Consider the following 18620-nt stretch of genomic DNA (forward strand, 5'->3'; position numbering starts at 1 on the left):
CCCCGTTAATTGAGTGGTACTCCAGCTAGTCATCGACGGGAAAAAAATGCAGGATGGCCGGCTACAGAGACAATTAAACGGTGTCCTGTTGTCCGGTGTCTCTGGTGCTACCTGCTCTCTGGCGTTGGACTACAGCCCGGCCGGTTCTTGCACGCGCTAGGTCAGGGGACAAGACTTTTAAACTCCAACGACTACAGTCAAGTTTGCAGCGCTAGCATCTCGAGGGAAGATGTTCATACTTCAGCGTCGAGCCAACATCATCAATGTGATCGGAAGACCGGACCATTGACGTCAGGCTTTTGACGCGTTTACTTGACTACAGACAGGGCTATAGATGTGCGTATCTCTACTAGCTTGCTGCAAGGCTGCACCACCGTACACCATCACTTCTCGTCTTCACAGCAGAACTCTCGTGAGTTGTGGCCATCAACCAAAGCTACTGCTATCTACCCTAGGACCGATGCAAGCTCCATCGTGTCCTGTCCCCCGCTTGATGCGGGCGCTGGCGTTCCTCTCGGTGTGGCTCTGCTCGTGTGCAACGGCAGCGTCGCTGGCCGTGCCCGAGCTTAGCAGCACTGGCACGGCCGACGAGCACAACCTCCTCTTCTTCAAGTCGGAGCTTTCGGATCCGGCAGGCGCTCTGTCTTCATGGAACACGTCCAACCCCCTGTGCAGGTGGCGAGGAGTCACTTGCGGCCGTCGACACCCCAAGAGGGTCGTCGCGCTGCACCTCAACTCGTCCCACCTGGCTGGGCGGCGTGTCTCGCCGTTCTTGGGCAACCTCACCTTCCTCAGGACACTCAACCTTGGTGACAACGACCTTGGCGGGCAGGTGCCGCCGGATCTTGGTCGGCTGAGCAGGCTGCAGGTGCTGAACCTCAGTCTGAATGCCCTCCAAGGAAGCATCCCGGCAGCTTTGGGAAGGTGCACTAAGCTGCGCGTCCTCAATCTCAGGAATAACCTCCTCCAAGGTGAGATCCCTGCCCAGATAGGCTCCTTGGAAAATCTAGAGATCCTCAACCTTTTCGCCAACAATTTGTCGGGGCAGATTCCGCCGTCGATAGCCAACTTGTCTTCGCTCCAAACACTCAACCTTGGGAACAACACTCTGTCAGGGACCATTCCATCATCTTTTGGTCGCATGCCCCACCTCTCTTTGCTTTCGCTCCAGTTTAACAACCTTTCTGGACTCATCCCTCCTCCAATATGGAACATTTCTTCCTTGAAAGGATTGTCCGTTGTCGGCAACGCGCTTCGTGGCACGATACCTGCAGGCGCATTCGCTAACCTCCCTCTTCTCCAATTGTTTTACATGAGCTACAACCAATTCCATGGCCATGTCCCTGCCATATCGGCAAATTCCTCCGAGCTGCAGAGAATTGAGCTCGGGTACAACTTCTTTAGTGGCACGGTTCCTCCAGAGGTTGGAGGCTTGCAGAATCTTGAATCGCTGGCTCTCTCGAACAATCTGCTACAAGCTACGACTCCAAGTGACTGGAACTTCATGTCCACCTTATCCAATTGCTCCCAGTTACAATATCTGGACCTGGCCTCAAACGAATTAGGAGGGATGCTTCCTTCGTCGATCTCTAACCTGTCAACGTCGCTCGTATATCTGTCCCTCTCTCGTAACCGGATAGTAGGGAACATACCTGAAAGAATTGGAAATCTTCTCCAGTTGCAGGTCCTATCCCTTGACAATAATCTTCTCACGGGAACTCTTCCATCTTCTTTGAGCATCCTTACCAACTTGGGAGATCTGTCCCTGGGAAGGAACAATTTAAGTGGGAGCCTCCCGTTGACCATCGGAAATCTTACTCAGTTAAGCAACTTGTATCTCGGGTACAATACTTTCAGCGGTAGCATACCAAGCACTGTGGGGAACTTGGCATCCTTGCTGAATATTGATTTCTCAACCAACAACTTGACAGGGATAATTCCCAGTAGTTTATTCAACATCAGCACACTCTCTCTAGGTTTGGATCTCTCCTATAATTGTTTGGAGGGGTCGATACCGTCTGAAATTGGAAATCTAAAAAACCTTGTAGAATTCCGAGCGGCGTCAAATAGATTATCACATGAAATCCCTCCTACCCTTGGTGACTGCGAGATTCTCCAAAACATATATCTACAAAACAATTTCCTGGAAGGTAGTATTCCGCCACTCTTGAGCAGACTGAAGGGTTTAGAAATCCTAGACCTCTCAAGCAACAAATTATCAGGCCAAATGCCAAAGTTTTTGAAGGACCTCAACACACTTCACTATCTAAACCTCTCCTTCAATAACTTCGTTGGTGAAGTGCCGTTTAGCGGTATCTTCACGAATGCTACTACAGTTTCAGTGCAAGGTAATGATAAACTTTGTGGTGGAATCCAGGATCTTCACCTGCCCCCATGTTCTTTTGAATCATCAAAGAAGAACAAACTTCCATTGAAAACAATCATTATTCCCCTAGTTGCGGTGTTGGGTGTCATTTTCTTGGTCTTTTTCCTGCTTGCTTGGAACAAGCAAAGATCAAATGGTAACCCTTCGACTGCAACTATCCAAGGCTACCCTTCGGTTTCTTACCTTACATTGGCAAAATCAACAAATGGTTTCTCCACAGCAAACTTGTTGGGTAGTGGCACTTTTGGCTCTGTATATAAAGGAAACTTAGGCGGAGATAGGGGTGACAGTGCAAATATTGTTGCTATCAAAGTACTTAAACTCCAAACACCGGGTGCACTCAAAAGTTTCACAGTGGAATGCGAAGCAATCAGAAACACTCGACATCGAAATCTTGTCAAGATAATGACATTGTGTTCAAGCATTGATTCCAAAGGGGACGACTTCAAAGCAATCGTCTTTCAGTTCATGCCTAATGGAAGTCTAGAAGATTGGTTGCATCCAGACCAAAATGAGGAGAAGCATTTGGATCTCCTTAAAAGAGTGAGCATACTACTGGATGTGGGATATGCACTGGATTATCTTCACTCCTACGGCGCTGCACCAATTGCTCACTGTGATCTTAAGCCAAGCAATGTACTTTTGGATGTTGATTTGGTAGCCCATGTTGGTGACTTTGGACTTGCTAGGATTCTTACCGAGGGAAACTCTTTTCCCCAAAGCTCAACAAGCTCAATGGGATTTAGAGGGACAATTGGGTATGCTGCTCCAGGTTTGTCCGATTTGCTTTCTTCCCCATGTTTCCTTAAAACGGTTTACATCACCGAAATGCTAATATCTTCAAATGTTCAATGTTATAGAGTATGGTGCTGGAAATGTGATCTCTATACAAGGAGATGTGTACAGCTACGGAATTCTCATCTTAGAAATAGTAACTGGGAAGAGGCCCACTGATAGCATGCTCATACAAGGATTAAATCTCCACAAGTATGCTGAAATGGCCATACATGGTGGAGTAATGGACGTTGTTGACATGCGGCTTTTTCCCCACATTGAGAAGGGGTCGCCAGCCACAGATGACTCTTCTACTTTTTCAAGAACGTATGATCCTTCTGATGAGAGAAGGATTGACTGCCTGACCTCACTTCTTAGACTCGGAGTATCTTGCTCTCAGGAAATGCCCGTGAGTAGAATGTTGATCAAAGATACCATCAAAGAGTTGCGGTCTATCAAAGATTTCCTCGCGTAGAGGAAGGTTTAACTTTTTGATGAAGGCATGCCCAGATGCCAGAGCCTATTGTATTTACCGTACAAAGTATTCTGAGCACTATTCTTCAATTAGTAGCATGTGTCTCTCTACATTTTTCATACATCTGCTAGTTTCTTGACAGAAATGTATCTTTAGATTTTATAGAAACACCAATGTAGTATCAAAAAGTAATTCTCTTCGGGAAGGTGACTATTCTAATGTGACTGAAATTTATCGGAATCCAGTCAGTATTATTGACATGTATAGCTCGACTTCCATGACCAGACAATGCACATCATCATTCAGTCAGCTAGATCTAGCAGTACATATCATCCAAGTGGTGGCAAGAGCCTGCGTTGCCAAACAATTGTTGAACCCCAATAATAAACAGTAACATCATATGTTTCCATGAAAGAACCATGAATGATTACCTAAGGAACTTATAAGCATCTCATACACTCTGTAATTTTCTGTTTATTACATGATTACCTCTAACACAAACAGTCAGGGGGTGAGCTAGGATTTGGACATGAAGGGTGCAAGGAAGGAAAATAAAAATCGTTCCAATGGCACCACACAGGAATACGTACCAACGTCGAACATGTCGATGATCTCATCAGATATGACCTTTGCAGCTATTTCCTCGGGTGCATTTGCATTTTCAGCAATGAGCTTGAAACACGGGTCTACTTTCATTGTATTCTACCTCTCCATCCTTCAATCATTGGAACATTAAAGGAGGAGCGACATTAGATTTCTAAATTATAATCATGCCTTGTCAAATTAGTAAATTAAATTATTACTTCAAGGGAATTGGACTTCTATATACAGCAGTTCCGTACCTTGATTCCTTGAAGTTGATCTGTTGACTTACAATGCCGGTGAAGCACACAAGCAGCCGTGGTCTCTCTCATGGTTTCAACCGCCGTGGAGTGAAGTGCTCCCTGCCTGCCTGCCCTATGCGACAGCGGCGGAGTCAGCAAGAGCCGAGAAGCACATACCGAACCACCAGACCTGGAATCCTGAATGCACATAGCCAAGGCGGATACACGGCGACCTGATGGTCGTCCGCCTCCGCGGACTCCGTGGTGGCCGGGCGGACAACAGATCCGGCTTCCCTGTCCTCTGCTCCTCCGGCCTGGGTGCCGCGCAGCCTGCGCTGGGCCGACATTGCCGAGGACGAGGATGTTCGTCTCGCGGAGGAGCTCCGCTTGATGCCGCCGACGCTCGGGGAGCTCCTGGCCATGGCGCCGCGCCTCCGGCCGCGGAGGGCCAGAAAGGGAAGCTGCCAAGCTCCGGGATTGGCGCCATCACGGGTGCGCCTGCCGCCGGTGGGTGGGCCGCGTCCTGCCTGGACCGTTTAAGCCTGGCCATCCCTCGGGCCAGGCCGGGCCAGACAAAGCCCGACAAAGAAAACCTAGGCCCGGGCCTGGCCTGGCCCGGCCGTCGGGCCTAAAATCCACTCCCAAGCCCGGCCCGTCAATGTAAAAGCCTGTCGGGCCTCTTCAATAAATCACAAATATGATGGGCCCAGGCTCGGCCGGCGGGCAAGATCGGGCCAGGTTAGGTCGGGCCGTCCGGGCCGGGTTGCCCATGGCCAGGTATCTTGATGCCCGCATGTACGTGGCAGGGCTGAGGTCTGTTGGGCCTCCCCTAGGCCATCTTGGGAAGGAGCTTACTCGTGACGCTAACCAGGAAGTTGGTATTTTTTCTGCATGTTTTTGGAATTTTCACATCAAGACGAAGAAAGACATCGGAGGCCAATCAAGGGAGCCATGTGGGCTCCACGCGCCTTGGTTCTCATCTCAGGGCATGGTCGTGTGGGACCACTTCTCCCTAGCACTCCGCACCATCGTCCCTCAAAGCCCCCACCTTTATAATCTCTCGAACCCCTGGGAAATAACTATCGAGGAATTTTTTTGCCCCCGCCACCGCGCGTTCTGAGGGGTTCCAATCTAGAGTCTTTTTTGATACTCTATCAAATGGGAGGAAATCATTCTCGGAACTATCTCCATCAACCTCACTACAATCATGGACCTAGACGAATGTTGATAGTTCGCTTGGTCATGAACCGTCGCCAGACTTGGCTCTCCGTCAAGCGGGAGAGCTCGAAGGTTCATGAAGCCACAAGTTGTGATGACTTTGGAATTTGTTGTAAATGTTGCATTCATGTTCCAAGTCGTTTTTGTGCTGTTGTTGCATACTTTTGACTCGATGTTGCATACAAGTTCGACGATATTTCTTGGTGATTTATTGCGATTGGCCAATGGGGCTTCTTCGCATACATAAGCTTTTTATTGTACGGGTGGGTCCAAAATGTTGTAATGTTTTTCACATATTTTTCATTGGTCCTGAGAAAAAAGTTGCAATGACGATGGCACACAAATAGCAAAATATTATATGTGGGCCCATGCTTAGCATTGGCGGTTGGCTAATGGAAATACTTGACAACACCCAGTTTTTTTAAAAGGCTTATGCTACGCGTCGGTCGGCTAATCTTTTAAAAATCGGCCGAGTCACGAGCCGTTAGATCTGCGCCATTGAATGCCCAAGCGGCCTCCTCCACCATTGCACCTTTACAGCGGAGGTAGTGTTGTAGATTTTTTTTGCGGCAGAGGTCGTGTTGAAGAAATGTTTTGCATATTTTTTGCAACAAAGGTCATGTTCCAGAATTTTGTTTGGAATAGAGGCCGTCTTGCAAAAAATGCAACAAAGGTCGTCTTGCAGAATTGTTTTTGCAAGAGAGTTCATGTTGCAGAAAAAAAACCACACCCCACGCATTGAAACATTTGTTATGTTTTAGAAACGCCATCCATGTTGCAATCCATCAAATCCTGATTGAGAGAAAGTCAGAGGAGAGAATGCAATGGGAGCTCAGCCGGGTGGAGAGTGGGAGGGGTAAGGAGAGAGAAGGGGGGAAGGGGAAGGGTTGGCGGTGGCATCCTCCAACGATCGCCGAAGGGGCAGAGGCCATGCGTGCGAAGGTGCACGCATGTCTCCGGCATGAGGCTCAGTGGTGTCGGCTCAAGGTGGGAGTCAGGAGGAAGAGAGTGAAGGGTGCATGCGGGCTGGGTTTAGAAGAGGATGGGATCTATCAAAAGGACTTGCATGATCAATTTCATTCAACAACCATACACCCGACGGACACAACGACAAATCGGCTGACAACCTAGTTCCGCTTCTAGTTATACAAACAAGACCCAAAGACTAGGGAAAACCTAGGTCTATTATGTGCGACATCGCGAGTGCCAGTACACAACAGATAACAGAAACAGGACTTGAAGAGCCCCCTCCCCCTCCTCTGGCTCTCCCACGGGTGGTAGGGAAGGAACCCTAGTCGTCGGCCGCCTCGCCACCTCTCCTCCCCTCTTTCACCTCCCGCCGCTGCCATAGGATGCACACGGGCGAAGGTCGGCCAATGCCGGCGGCGGCGGGGCTTTCTCACCCCCTCGCACAAGAGGGGCTTAGTGTGGGCCGGGGCACCATGGAGCATGGGATGCGGTGATCTGGTACCAGCGCAGTGGGCTACGTGGTGGCGAAACACGCACGGGGTCTGGATGTGGCGCCGTCGGCTTGATCTGGACCTGCGGCGGCACGGCCAACAGGTGGCCACATATGTCGTGGCCACATTGGTTGCTGGAGGTGGGAGGTGGTGGGCGTGCTGGAGGTCAGGGACAGCGGCCGCGGATGGCGTGCTGGCGGCTTGGCTAGATCTGGCGTCGCTGCGGCGTGGACCGCAGTTGGCGAGGCCTGCGGGCGGCTACCTCGACCAGGGCCACTCCGGCTAGTAGGGGTGGCAGCGCGGTAGCGGTGGTTCGACCCCCCCTTCTCCGGATTTTGGGGGTGCTCGAAGCTGCGGATGGAGGCGCGTCCGACAGGTGGAGCACGGTGGCTCGATGCTTCTCGTCTTTGGCTGGCCATGGTGGCAGCGGCGCTCCGGGGAGTTAGCAGAGGTGCCTCCGAGGTTTGATTTTGCCAAGGACGGCAATGGCGACCTGGCCCCGATTTTATAAATTACATGGTGGTTGCCAGCCAACCACCCGAGACTTTCCCCTACCCTGCTCTGGCCGGCTGGGCCCCGTTCTTGCCAAAAGGGCCTGCTTTTCTGGCAGCAGCGTCGGTTGACTAGGTTGGAGGGGGTGGGGCGGTCTTGGATTCAAGGGCGGCAATTCTGGTGGTGGGAGCACAGTGCTTGTGGGCGGAGCCCGTAGCTTAGGTGTTGCCCGGTGGCCATGGCCGTGTGGGCGGCGTGGTGGCCGGGGAGCGACAATCAGTGGCGGTGGTGCCGAAGTGAAAACCTACTCTGTCTTCGGGCAGGACGGCGGTGGCGAATTCGTGCCCTTCTTGTAAGTGCATCTAGTGCCCCTTAGTGATTTTGGTTTATTGAAGACTTATAGGTTAAGGGACTAATGCGTTTGTGAGTGTACACGGGTCTATAAGTCTATGAGGAGTTTGATTTTTACAGAGAAAGTCGACCCCTAAAAATGAAGTTCTTCGACTGAAGACTTTGGATTTCTGAAGACTTTCTGAAGACTTTGAAAGTGAAGAAATTGGTGTGACCTTGAAGACTTGGTATTCATTCGAGGAACATGAAGCGTGAAGACTTTTGTTTTCGTAGTTTCATTTTCTCTTTCTTGAGTCATAGGAAACACCATACTGTTAAACGGGGTCGAGGAAATACTAAGGAAAAATTTCCATGTGATGCTCAACTCAAAATCCTACACCTACCAATCCCTTCGAGTGAAGCCATTGGAAATCTCATACAGTCCAGTCATATTCTTCAGTGACAGAGACGAAGTTCATCTGGTCTTTGAGGAATTTGTTCTGACTGAGGAGTTAGGAATTCGCCAGTGTGGATTGCCTACACAGTGAGGAACATGATAGCCCTGAGGATTTTGCTACACAAAATTCCGACCGTTGCTGTGTGCTACGTCTTGAGCTTGCGTTGGTTTTCCCCGAAGGGGAAGGGATGATGCAGCAGAGTAGCGTAAGTATTTCCCTCAGTTTTTGAGAACCAAGGTATCAATCCAGTAGGAGCCCACGCTCATGTCCCTCGTACCCGCACAAAGCGATAGCTACTCGCAACCAACGCGATTAGGGGTTGTCAAGCCCTTCACGGTCACTTACGAGAGTGAGATCCGATAGATATAATATTTTTGGTATTTTTGGTATAAAGATGCAAAGTAAAAAGTAAAGGCAAAGTAAAAAGCAAAGCAAGATTAAAGTAATGGAGATTGATATGATGAGAATAGACCCGGGGGCCATAGGTTTCAGTAGTGGCTTCTCTCAAGAGCATAAGTATTCTACGGTGGGTGAACAAATTACTGTTGAGCAATTGAAAGAATTGAGCATAGTTATGAGAATATCTAGGCATGATCATGTATATAGGCATCATGTCCGTGACAAGTAGATCGAAACGATTCTGCATCTACTACTATTACTCCACTCATCGACCGCTATCCAGCATGCATCTAGAGTATTAAGTTAAAAACAGAGTAACGCCTTAAGCAAGATGACATGATGTAGAGAGATAAATTCATGCAATATGAAATAAACCCCATCTTGTTATCCTCGATGGAAACGATACAATACGTGCCTTGCTGCCCCTTCTGTCACTGGGTAAGGACACCGCAAGATCGAACCCAAAGCTAAGCACTTCTCCCATGGCAAGAACTACCAATCTAGTTGGCCAAACCAAACAGATAATTCAAAGAGACTTGCAAAGATAACCAATCATACATAAAAGAATTCAGAGAAGATTCAAATATTATTCATAGATAGACTTGATCATAAACCCACAATTCATCGGTCTCAACAAACACACCACAAAAAGAAGATTACATCGAATAGATCTCCACAAGAGAGGGGGAGAACTTTGTATTGAGATTCAAAGAGAGAGAAGAAGCCATCTAGCTACTGACTATGGACCCGAAGGTCTGAGGTAAACTACTCACACTTCATCGGAGAGGCTATGATGATGTAGAAGCCCTCCTTGATGATGACCCTCTTCCGGCGGAGCTCCGGAACAGGCCCCAAGATGGGATCTCGTGGATACAGAGAGTTGTGGCGGTGGAATTAGGTTTTTGGCTCCTGTTCTGATCGTTTGGGGGTACGTGTGTATATATAGGAGGAAGAAGTACGTCGGAGGAGCAACGAGGGGCCCACGAGGCAGGGTGGCGCGCCCTAGGGGGGGCACCCCCACCCTCGTGACCGCCTCTTTTGTTCATTGGAGCATGGTCCAAGTCTCCTGGATCACGTTCAGTGAGAAAATCACGTTCCAGAAGATTTTATTCCGTTTGGACTCCGTTTGATATTCCGTTTATCCGAAACACTGAAATAGGCAAAAAAACAGCAATTCTGGGCTGGGCCTCCGGTTAATAGGTTAGTCCCAAAAATAATATAAAAGTGGAAAATAAAGCCCAATATAGTCCAAAACAGTAGATAATATAGCATGGAGCAATCAAAAATTATAGATACGTTGGAGACGTATCACTGTGCTATGCGCCAGCTGTCCCAAAATATCTATCCACCTAACGGTCATATCATTGAAGGGCATTTATGTCTTATCATGTCGGGCTGCTCCCTAGGCTATAAATAGCTGCCCCCTACAACCACTAGCTAGTTGGCTGCTCCGAGAGAAACTGACACTTGTCATTTGAGAGCAACCCATCCTCCGAGGACTTTGAGCGAAAATCATCAAGTGAGGAAAAAACCCAAACCCAAACACCTACAAACCCCAAGTGATTGAGCATCACTGAAGAGATTGATCCTGCGTGGATCCGACGCTTGTTACCTTTGAAGACTGTGCTTCTTCCAGACGGTTAGGCGTCATGGTCTATAGCATCCAAGAGGAATTGTGGATCGCCGAGTGACCAAGTTTGTGAAGGTTTGGAAGTCGCCTGAAGACTTACCACGAGTGATTGGGCGAGGTCTGTGTGACCTTAGCTCAAGGAGAATACGGTGAGGACTTGGTGTCCTGAGCTGCGTGTTCAGGACTGGGTGTCCGGGACTGTGTGTCCTTGAGTTTAAATACTCATCCGCTCCAACCAGACGTACAACTAAGACAGCAGTTGGAACTGGTCTACCAAATCATTGTCTTCACCAAGCTTACTAGTTCTATTTCCTCAACTCTTTCATTTCCTCATAACTGTGTTGTGTGCTTGTTCATATCTGTGCTTGAAGACTTTGACTGAAGATTTTCTCAATTTCCTCAGTTCAATCTCTTCAGTCTGTTTGTCTTCATCATGTGTTATCATGTGCTTACGCTTCTTGTACTCTGTGCCTGTATTCATTTCATCATGATGACTATGCTTGTGTTCTATTATGTTTACTTTTGAGTACTTATTCCACTGCTAGTAGTTCTTTGCCAAGGAATTTCCTCACCGGCAAATTTCTCAGTGAAGAATTTCATAAAAATCGCCTATTCACCCCCTCTAGTCGATATAACGCACTTTCAATTGGTATCAGAGCAAGGTACTCCCTTGTTATGTGTAATTTTGGTTTAACCGCGTGGAGTTTTAGTTATGTCGACCGCAGGTATGAAGAAAGTGACATGCCCCATCTTTGACGGTCACGAGTATCCCAAGTGGAAGGCCCTGATGAAGAAACGCCTCATGGCGATGAACAGCGAGCTGTGGACCGTCACTGAGATTGGTCTGACCGATCTGTGCAAGATGGCAGAAGCAGATGACATTCGCAAGTACACTCTTCTCAAAATCAGTTCAGGAATATCATGCATCTCGATCATGTGAAGCTTATCTGGGACCGTCTCTCTGAGGTCTATGAAGGTCATCGTACCTGTCATGATCCTTGGTTTGAGGACTTCAAGGAATCTCTCAAAGCGATGACATTCAAACCAGAATCATCATCTTCTGCATCATGCCTTATGGCAAAAGATGCTAAGGTAACTGAATGCTACCTATCCGAGTATAGTGATGATGAATCTGGTGATGAATTTGGACCCAGCTATGTCAAACTTGCTTCCCTCGCCACTAAACAACAAAGAGCTTTGGAAAAAGTTCAATACATGCTAAATAAGAGCGATGATATGTTGGGTGAAGAAATTGTCACGGCCGGGTTTTCCTGACATAAATTTCCAGAAAAGACCGTCATGCTCATCAGCCCCAGGATTACTGTTAGCTGATGAGGCTCCACTTGATACAGAAATTCCAAGCAAAATACAACATATGTAGTACAAGACCATTCTGGCCTGTGAGTACAAACAATTGGGTTTCTAGTGGTCGATGGCGGAAGCGGTTTGTGAGACATCAGTGTCTATGGGACTCCATTTCCCACGGGAACAGCTGACCAGGTTAACTCCTATCTTCGCGAGGCTGCTATCACCGTTGCTTAGTTTCCGGGGCTGTCATCGCCACGCTCCTCTCCAAGCAAGCAATCTGGCCAAGACAATAGCCAGGGACAAGCCAGTGAGTACTTTGAATGTACTCGCAAACATTAAGAACACGGGTATAATATAATTGATAATCATGCACTGAAATATTCTATGATCACATCGTCAGTCATAAATAAAACATCTTTTATGCATGCAAGCAGGTTATTTTCATGCAACATGAATAAGCAGTAATAGAGTGGGAATAAAATGCCGCAGTCGGGCGTCTGAGTGACACCACATAAAGGGCTTTAAAAGAAATGCCACAGTCGGGCGTCTGAGCGACACCACATAAAGGGCTTTAAAAGAAATGCCACAGTCGGGCGTCTGAGCGACACCACATAAAGGGCTTTAAAAGAAATGCCACAGTCGGGCGTCTGAGCGACACCACATAAAGGGCTTTAAAAGAAATGCCACAGTCGGGCGTCTGAGCGACACCACATAAAGGGCTTTAAAAGAAATGCCACAGTCGGGCGTCTGAGCGACACCACATAAAGGGCTTTAAAAGAAATGCCACAGTCGGGCGTCTGAGCGACACCACATAAAGGGCTTTAAAAGAAATGCCACAATCGGGCGTCTGAGCGACACCACATAAAGGGCTTTAAAAGAAATGCCACAGTCGGGCGTCTGAGCGACACCACATAAAGGGCTTTAAAATAAATAATCACAATGAATATCCAGGAGGTAGAACCATCCAGGGATACTAGATAATATAAATAATGCAACGGGTTAGTCCATCACAAGATAATAATCATAATCTTCACAAATCACAAGTCACGGTCCAAGTTCTGGTTTAACAATCTCTCCTCCGAAGACCGACACTAAGACCAACACTTGACCCATCCCAGACTGTAATCCTTAAGCATGGACACGGCTATTCGAATAGGTTTAATCTCTGTAGAGGGTGTACTCTTTACCCACGAGTAACGGATTCCTTTAGTCCATCGGGACTAATTCCGTCTACGGCCTTTTAGTTGAGAACACGCCTAACTTGCACACACCAGCTTAACTCACCGGTGTCTGGAATCACCCACGACACCTGTTAAGCAAAACTCTAAGTGGGGAGGCTACAACCTCGCGTAGCATGGGATCAAATTTATATCGCGCGCTCTAAGGGGTGGCCTCCCCTCTCGGTCCCAACCGGAAACACCCATGCCCCCGGACCAGGTGGCATGCCTACCGGCTACAACCGATATCTTCCACCATGGCCTCTCTGTACGGTGTGTGCTTGAAAGGGGTTGACGACTTACTGAACCATACCCTACCTGCGGCAGGGACAAGTGGTAGTACATAGCAAGTATGGGGGTTACTGGAACAAGACTCGGTCTACGGTCGACTCAGGAGGTTTATAAGTTCCCTGCATGACAAGTAAACAAAATATATTTCAATCAACAAAATCACCACTCAATATACCTTACCATGCCATACCGGACATAACCGTCCCGACGGGGACCGGCGACAAGCTCCCTCCTACCCAAGGAAGAGGCTTTCCCGGATTCCTTTCCGGCATGCATGCAAGGCACATGAGGGTGATTACCATCATAGGTATATTCATTTCCAACAGCAAGGAAATCACTAATATGCCTCATGCAAATGATCATATCACATGAAATAACAAGCTCTCCGATATAAGGTGGTGTTATAAACGTGTCAACTAACATACCAAAAATATTATTCCGGGGTTCAGAATGCTTGCCTTTAATGGTGTGGAGAGGTGGGGGTGCTCTCCAAAATTTTTGAAAGCTTCCTTCTCTCCCAAAAATCCTATTTTAAAATATATTTGAATTAACACACATCTCAAAAACAGTACAAAAAAGTTGTTTGGAAAATTTTCAAATAAATCTTAAAATAAACTAGACCAAATTTGAGGAAGGTAGGAAAAAGAATCAACTCATTTGGAGTTATAATTAAAAAGTTATAGCCAGTCAAAGTTGTGGTCAAAATCTGTTATTAAAAATAAAACAGAAAAGAAAACGTCTCAGAGAGGAATACGCTTTCGGAGCGGGGGAAACGTACTGGGCGGATTACGCCTTCACTTAATCCCACGCGGACAAGCACGGGGTCGCTAACAGTGGGTCCAGAGGGCCCACTAGTCAGGTTTGACTAGTCTCTCTTTCCCCCTCCTTCCTCTGTCCCGAGCGGAGGCGGAGCTCAGGCGATCGTCGCTGGTGACTGGCAGCTCTTCGCGGGGCCCCGAGGGCGGGGATGGATCCGCCACTCCAGTGCGGTCCTCCCGGTGGTTGCCAGGCCGGTGGGGACGGAGGGAGCTGCCGGCGGCGAGCTTCGCGGCGGAGGAGGCTTCGGGGGCGGAGTGAAAATTCTCCCACAGTGAGTCCCGATCGAAATCGAGTAGTGGGAATGGTTCACGGGAGGATGAGGAAGCTCTTGGTGGAGAGAACGGAGAGGGGGAGGCCCTGGTGGTGCCGGAATGGCCGGGGCAGTGGCGGCGGCCGCGGTTGCCGGAGATGAGGAAGGAGGCCTCCCCGGGTCGATTGGCTGCCAATGGGGGTCCTCGGGAGGTGGCTTGGGATTGCCTGCGTGCGGAGATGAGCTCGGGGCTCCTTTTATAGGCGTGGCAAGGCGGTTCCGCGGCGGCCGTGGATAAGCTCTCCGGCGACCGCCATTCTGTAGCTGCAGGGCATCGTGGCGAGGCTGGGGATGGCGGCAGGAGCTAGCGGACGAGCGGCTACTGCTCCAAGGGCGAGCTGGCGAGCGGAGGTGGCTTTGGCGGCGCCGACCGTGGCAGAGGCGCGCTGCGGACGCCGGTGTGCCGCCAAAAGCTCTGTCGGAGTCGCTGTAGGCTGCCAGGGCGGCTTGGCGCGATGCTGTGAGGAGGGGAGCGCGTGGCGTGGTGCTGCAGAGCGGGCCAAAACCGTGGGGGCCAGCGTGTCGGCTCGGCGCACGGGTCGTGCAATACGCGCGCTCTGGGCGCGTCCCGTGCACGCACTGAATGTGCTCAACGAAATGCCAGAGCATGCTAGAGGCCGCGGTTGAGGATGGGAAGAAACAGGACTAGGTTAGGGTTTGCAAGGAGATCAGTGGACAAGCTGGTTTGGTCAGGGGATCAGGTTCACAGTGCAAACCAAGAGTTCATGCCAAAACAGATCCTGCCCATAAGGTGTTTGGCAAAATGTCAAGGGCACTTAGGCAAGTCTTGGAGTGGTAAAAAACTCCAGATGGTGGTCTCTTTAGATGTACAAGAGGGTGGTGAGGTTAGTTTGTGAAAAGCACAAACCTGTTAGTGCAAGTTTTGCAAAACTTCAATTCTGGACAGGAAATAAATGACATTATTTCATGAACCAAAAATAATCCAATGGGTGCATGCTCCTGGATTTAGGGGTTTGGTAGGGCTGTCTACAAGTAGGAGGAAGCACAAGATCATTGGAGCAAAAATAAATAGGGTTGCAGTAGAAATCACAAGGCTGGACCAGAATGAAAATGAGGTTGATTCACTCAAAATTTTCAAAGAACAGCACTAGGTTTTTGCATAAAGTTGAATCATATGCTACTACCAACATCCCATAATTTTGGTGGAGGCCAGAAAGAAATATTTAAATGGGTTGTAGTGCAAATTGCACTCTGGGCCAGAGAAGAAAAATTGAGTGTAGAGCTCAAAATATAACATGAATAAAAGATATTTTTGTACAAAAGTGATTTAAAAACATCACATGACATCTCCAAATTTTTGTGGGAATTTTAAGTGAATCTATCAAATGGTTGTAGTTCAAATATGGCCATTTTAACCTTGAAAAACCATTTTCAAGAAAGTAAAGATCAAGCAACTTAATTATTTAATTAGTTATATTAAATAAGGGAAAGTTTCTCTTGAGAGATTAAATATGTCCAATGACATATTTGAAAAGTTTTCTCTTTGGGAAAAACTCATCATAACAGGGAAGGAAATGATTTAAAAATCAAAATGGAGTTCAGAAATTCAAAGTTTTAATTCCTGGCAAATTTTTTAATTCATTAAAACAAGGCCAAATATTTGGGGTGTCACAACACTACCCCCCTTAAGAAAAATCTCGTCCTCGAGATTTGTTAAAAGCTGTTTTAAGAAGAACAATAAGTAGTAAAAATGTGGCTACAGTGAGAGGGCAATAAGTGGTGAAAAACCACAGTGTGAGAACTGGTGCTGCGTGGAAAAGTCTACGGTTTGGGACAAAATCGTGAGATTTCTATGCTGGGTATAAATTTAGAATAACTTCTAAATTTAAATATATGCTGGTCGTACCCGAGAGCACAGTGCTCTCTCTGGCCGACAGGTGGGCCCGGGGTCCACTGTCAGCCTCTTCTTCTCCATCTGGATCTCTCTTCTTCCTCTCTCCCGCGCGCTTTCTCCACCGGCGACGCCTAGCGCATAGGGCATCTAGGCCGTACTGTGGTAGTGCGCGGCGTGCTAGCTGCCGGTGCAGCGTGCACTCACCTCGCGGGCCAGCGCGCTGTCGGCACTGTGCGCGGCCGTACTGTTCATAAGTCCTCGAAGAATTTCCCTGCTTACTCTTATGCTTACTCTAACCCTTCTTATGTGAAACGAAATGGACTAGCTTCTATGCCATCCTTCTCGTATGGAGCTCACAGAATGATGAACTCTTTGCCACCCCTTCAGATGTGGTTGGTGAAGAAAAAGAATTAATCTCTTCTGCAGGGTCAGATCTCCAGACGTACGTAATCGTCTGAAGAATTTGTTGGAGACCTGAGCATGCCTGAAAGGACGCGGGCTAATCATGAAGAAATGAACTTTCATTTCTCGCGTCCTCATACTGCTTTATCTGTTCTTTTGCTTGATGAAATTGATCTGATGAATTGATGTCATATTCTTCACTGATGAAGTATATGAGTTCGTAAGTTGCACTAATTCATCTGCAGGATGATCAACCCAAAGCCACTGAGTGGGTCCTTGATAGTGGATGTAAAAATCACATGACTGGTGACAAGAATCTATTGATGGATGCTCCATTATCTCCGTCGCATCTGAAGCATATCATCTTTGCCGACAAAGGAAAAAGTCAGGTATTGGGTCTAGGTAAGGTTGCGATCACAAAGGATCGACACATGGACAAAGTCATGCTTGTCGAGTCCCTAGGATACAACCTCATGTCTGTCTCAATGCTTTGCAATCTCGATATGGTTGTTGTCTTTGGCAAGTACCATTGTGTTGTGGTTATGGAAGCTGACAATTCCAAAGTCTTCGAAGGCTTTAGGAGAGGAGACCTGTATATTGTTGATTTCTTTGCAGGACCACAACCAGTCGTGTGCCTACTTGCAAAAGATTCAGAAGGCTGGCTCTGGCATCGACGACTTGGTCATGCAGGCATGTGGAATTTGCACACGCTTGTGAAGAAGAAGCATGTCATCGGCATTGAGAATGTCAAATTCCTCAAGGATCACCTATGCGGAGCCCGTGAAGCTGGGAAAATGACAAAGGCTAAGCATCCAGCGAAGACTATCATGACCACTACTCGTCCATTTGAATTGCTTCACATGGATCTCTTTGGTCCTAATCATTATTCTGCTGTTTCAAATGATGCATCTAAATATGGCTTTGTTATTGTTGATGATTACTCTCGATACACATGGGTACACATTGTTACTTACAAACATGAAGTGTAGGAAGTCTTCAAACGATTTTCCTCGAGGGCTTCAACCAACTTTGGTGTGAAGATCAAGCACATCAGAAGTGACAATGGAACTGAGTTCAAGAATTCTGGTCTAGATGACTATCTTGATGAGCTTGGTATTACTTGTCGTGGAATTGTCACGGCAGATGTCCTTAGTGTCAGGACTTAGTCGCGAGGCCAACGCATCTATGTGATAGCTTGAGAGGGGTTGAGCGGGACGAGAGACGCGATGTTTTACCCAGGTTCGGCCCCTCACGGTGGAGGTAAAAGCCTACATCCTGCTTCATTGATATTGATGATGATGATCACGGTTACAAGAGTGCTCTATCTCGAGAGCTATTGTCTAAACCTAACTTGTCCAACTTGTGGAACTTGTGAATCTTCTCCCTCTTGGGGTGCCCTGCCCCTCCTTATATATGTTGAAGGGGCGGGTTACATGTGGAGTCCAAGTCGGACTTTAACTTAAACTATTTTGACTTCCCTTCCTGGGCTTCTTAACGTCTGCCGGTTTAACATTGGTCTGTCGGTTTACAAATATTGTCTGCCAGTTTAACATTGTCTGCCGGTTTAACATTGTCTGCCGGTTTAACACCAGCCGGTTTACCGTCTGTCTTAGCCATCTGTCTTGACTCTGTCTTAACTCTCCGCCGGTTTACCATCCGCCGGTTTACCAAGTCCCAGCCGGTTTAACATTCCAGCCAGGTCATACCGCGGGGTATATACCCGACATTACTCATGAGTTATCTGCTCCTTATACTCCTCAGCAGAACGGCGTCGTGGAGCGCAAGAACATGACTCTTGCTGAGATGGCTCGCACTATGCTTGATGAATACAAAACGCCTCATTGGTTCTGGATTGAGGCAATTGATACTACGTGCCACATCATCAACAGAGTATATCTTCACAAATTCTTCAAGAAGACTGCCTATGAACTCCTCACTGATAAGAAACCCAATGTAAGTTATTTGAAAGTCT

At 47.8% G+C, this 18620-nt stretch overlaps 1 protein-coding gene across 1 annotated transcript; it reads left to right on the forward strand.

The window, feature by feature from the left end:
* Window positions 1-366: 366 nt before the first annotated feature.
* On the forward strand, window positions 367-3860 carry LOC125509886 (receptor kinase-like protein Xa21). Its single transcript, XM_048674910.2, has 2 exons — window positions 367-3158; window positions 3247-3860. Exons 1-2 carry the CDS (start codon window positions 461-463, stop codon window positions 3633-3635), a joined length of 3087 nt encoding a protein of 1028 aa, XP_048530867.1. The 5' UTR covers window positions 367-460; the 3' UTR covers window positions 3636-3860.
* The last annotated feature ends 14760 nt before the right edge of the window (window positions 3861-18620 follow it).

Source organism: Triticum urartu, chromosome 5A (genome assembly GCF_056163025.1).
Source record: "Triticum urartu cultivar PI428250 chromosome 5A, HENAU_Tu73, whole genome shotgun sequence".
Taxonomy (NCBI): domain Eukaryota; kingdom Viridiplantae; phylum Streptophyta; class Magnoliopsida; order Poales; family Poaceae; genus Triticum; species Triticum urartu.

Coding starts and splice junctions, on each gene's coding strand:
- LOC125509886 (XM_048674910.2), top strand. CDS start 461: ATGCAAGCTCCATCGTGTCCTGTCCCCCGCTTGATGCGGGCGCTGGCG. Junction 3,159..3,246: donor AATTGGGTATGCTGCTCCAG/GTTTGTCCGATT, acceptor TCAATGTTATAG/AGTATGGTGCTGGAAATGTG.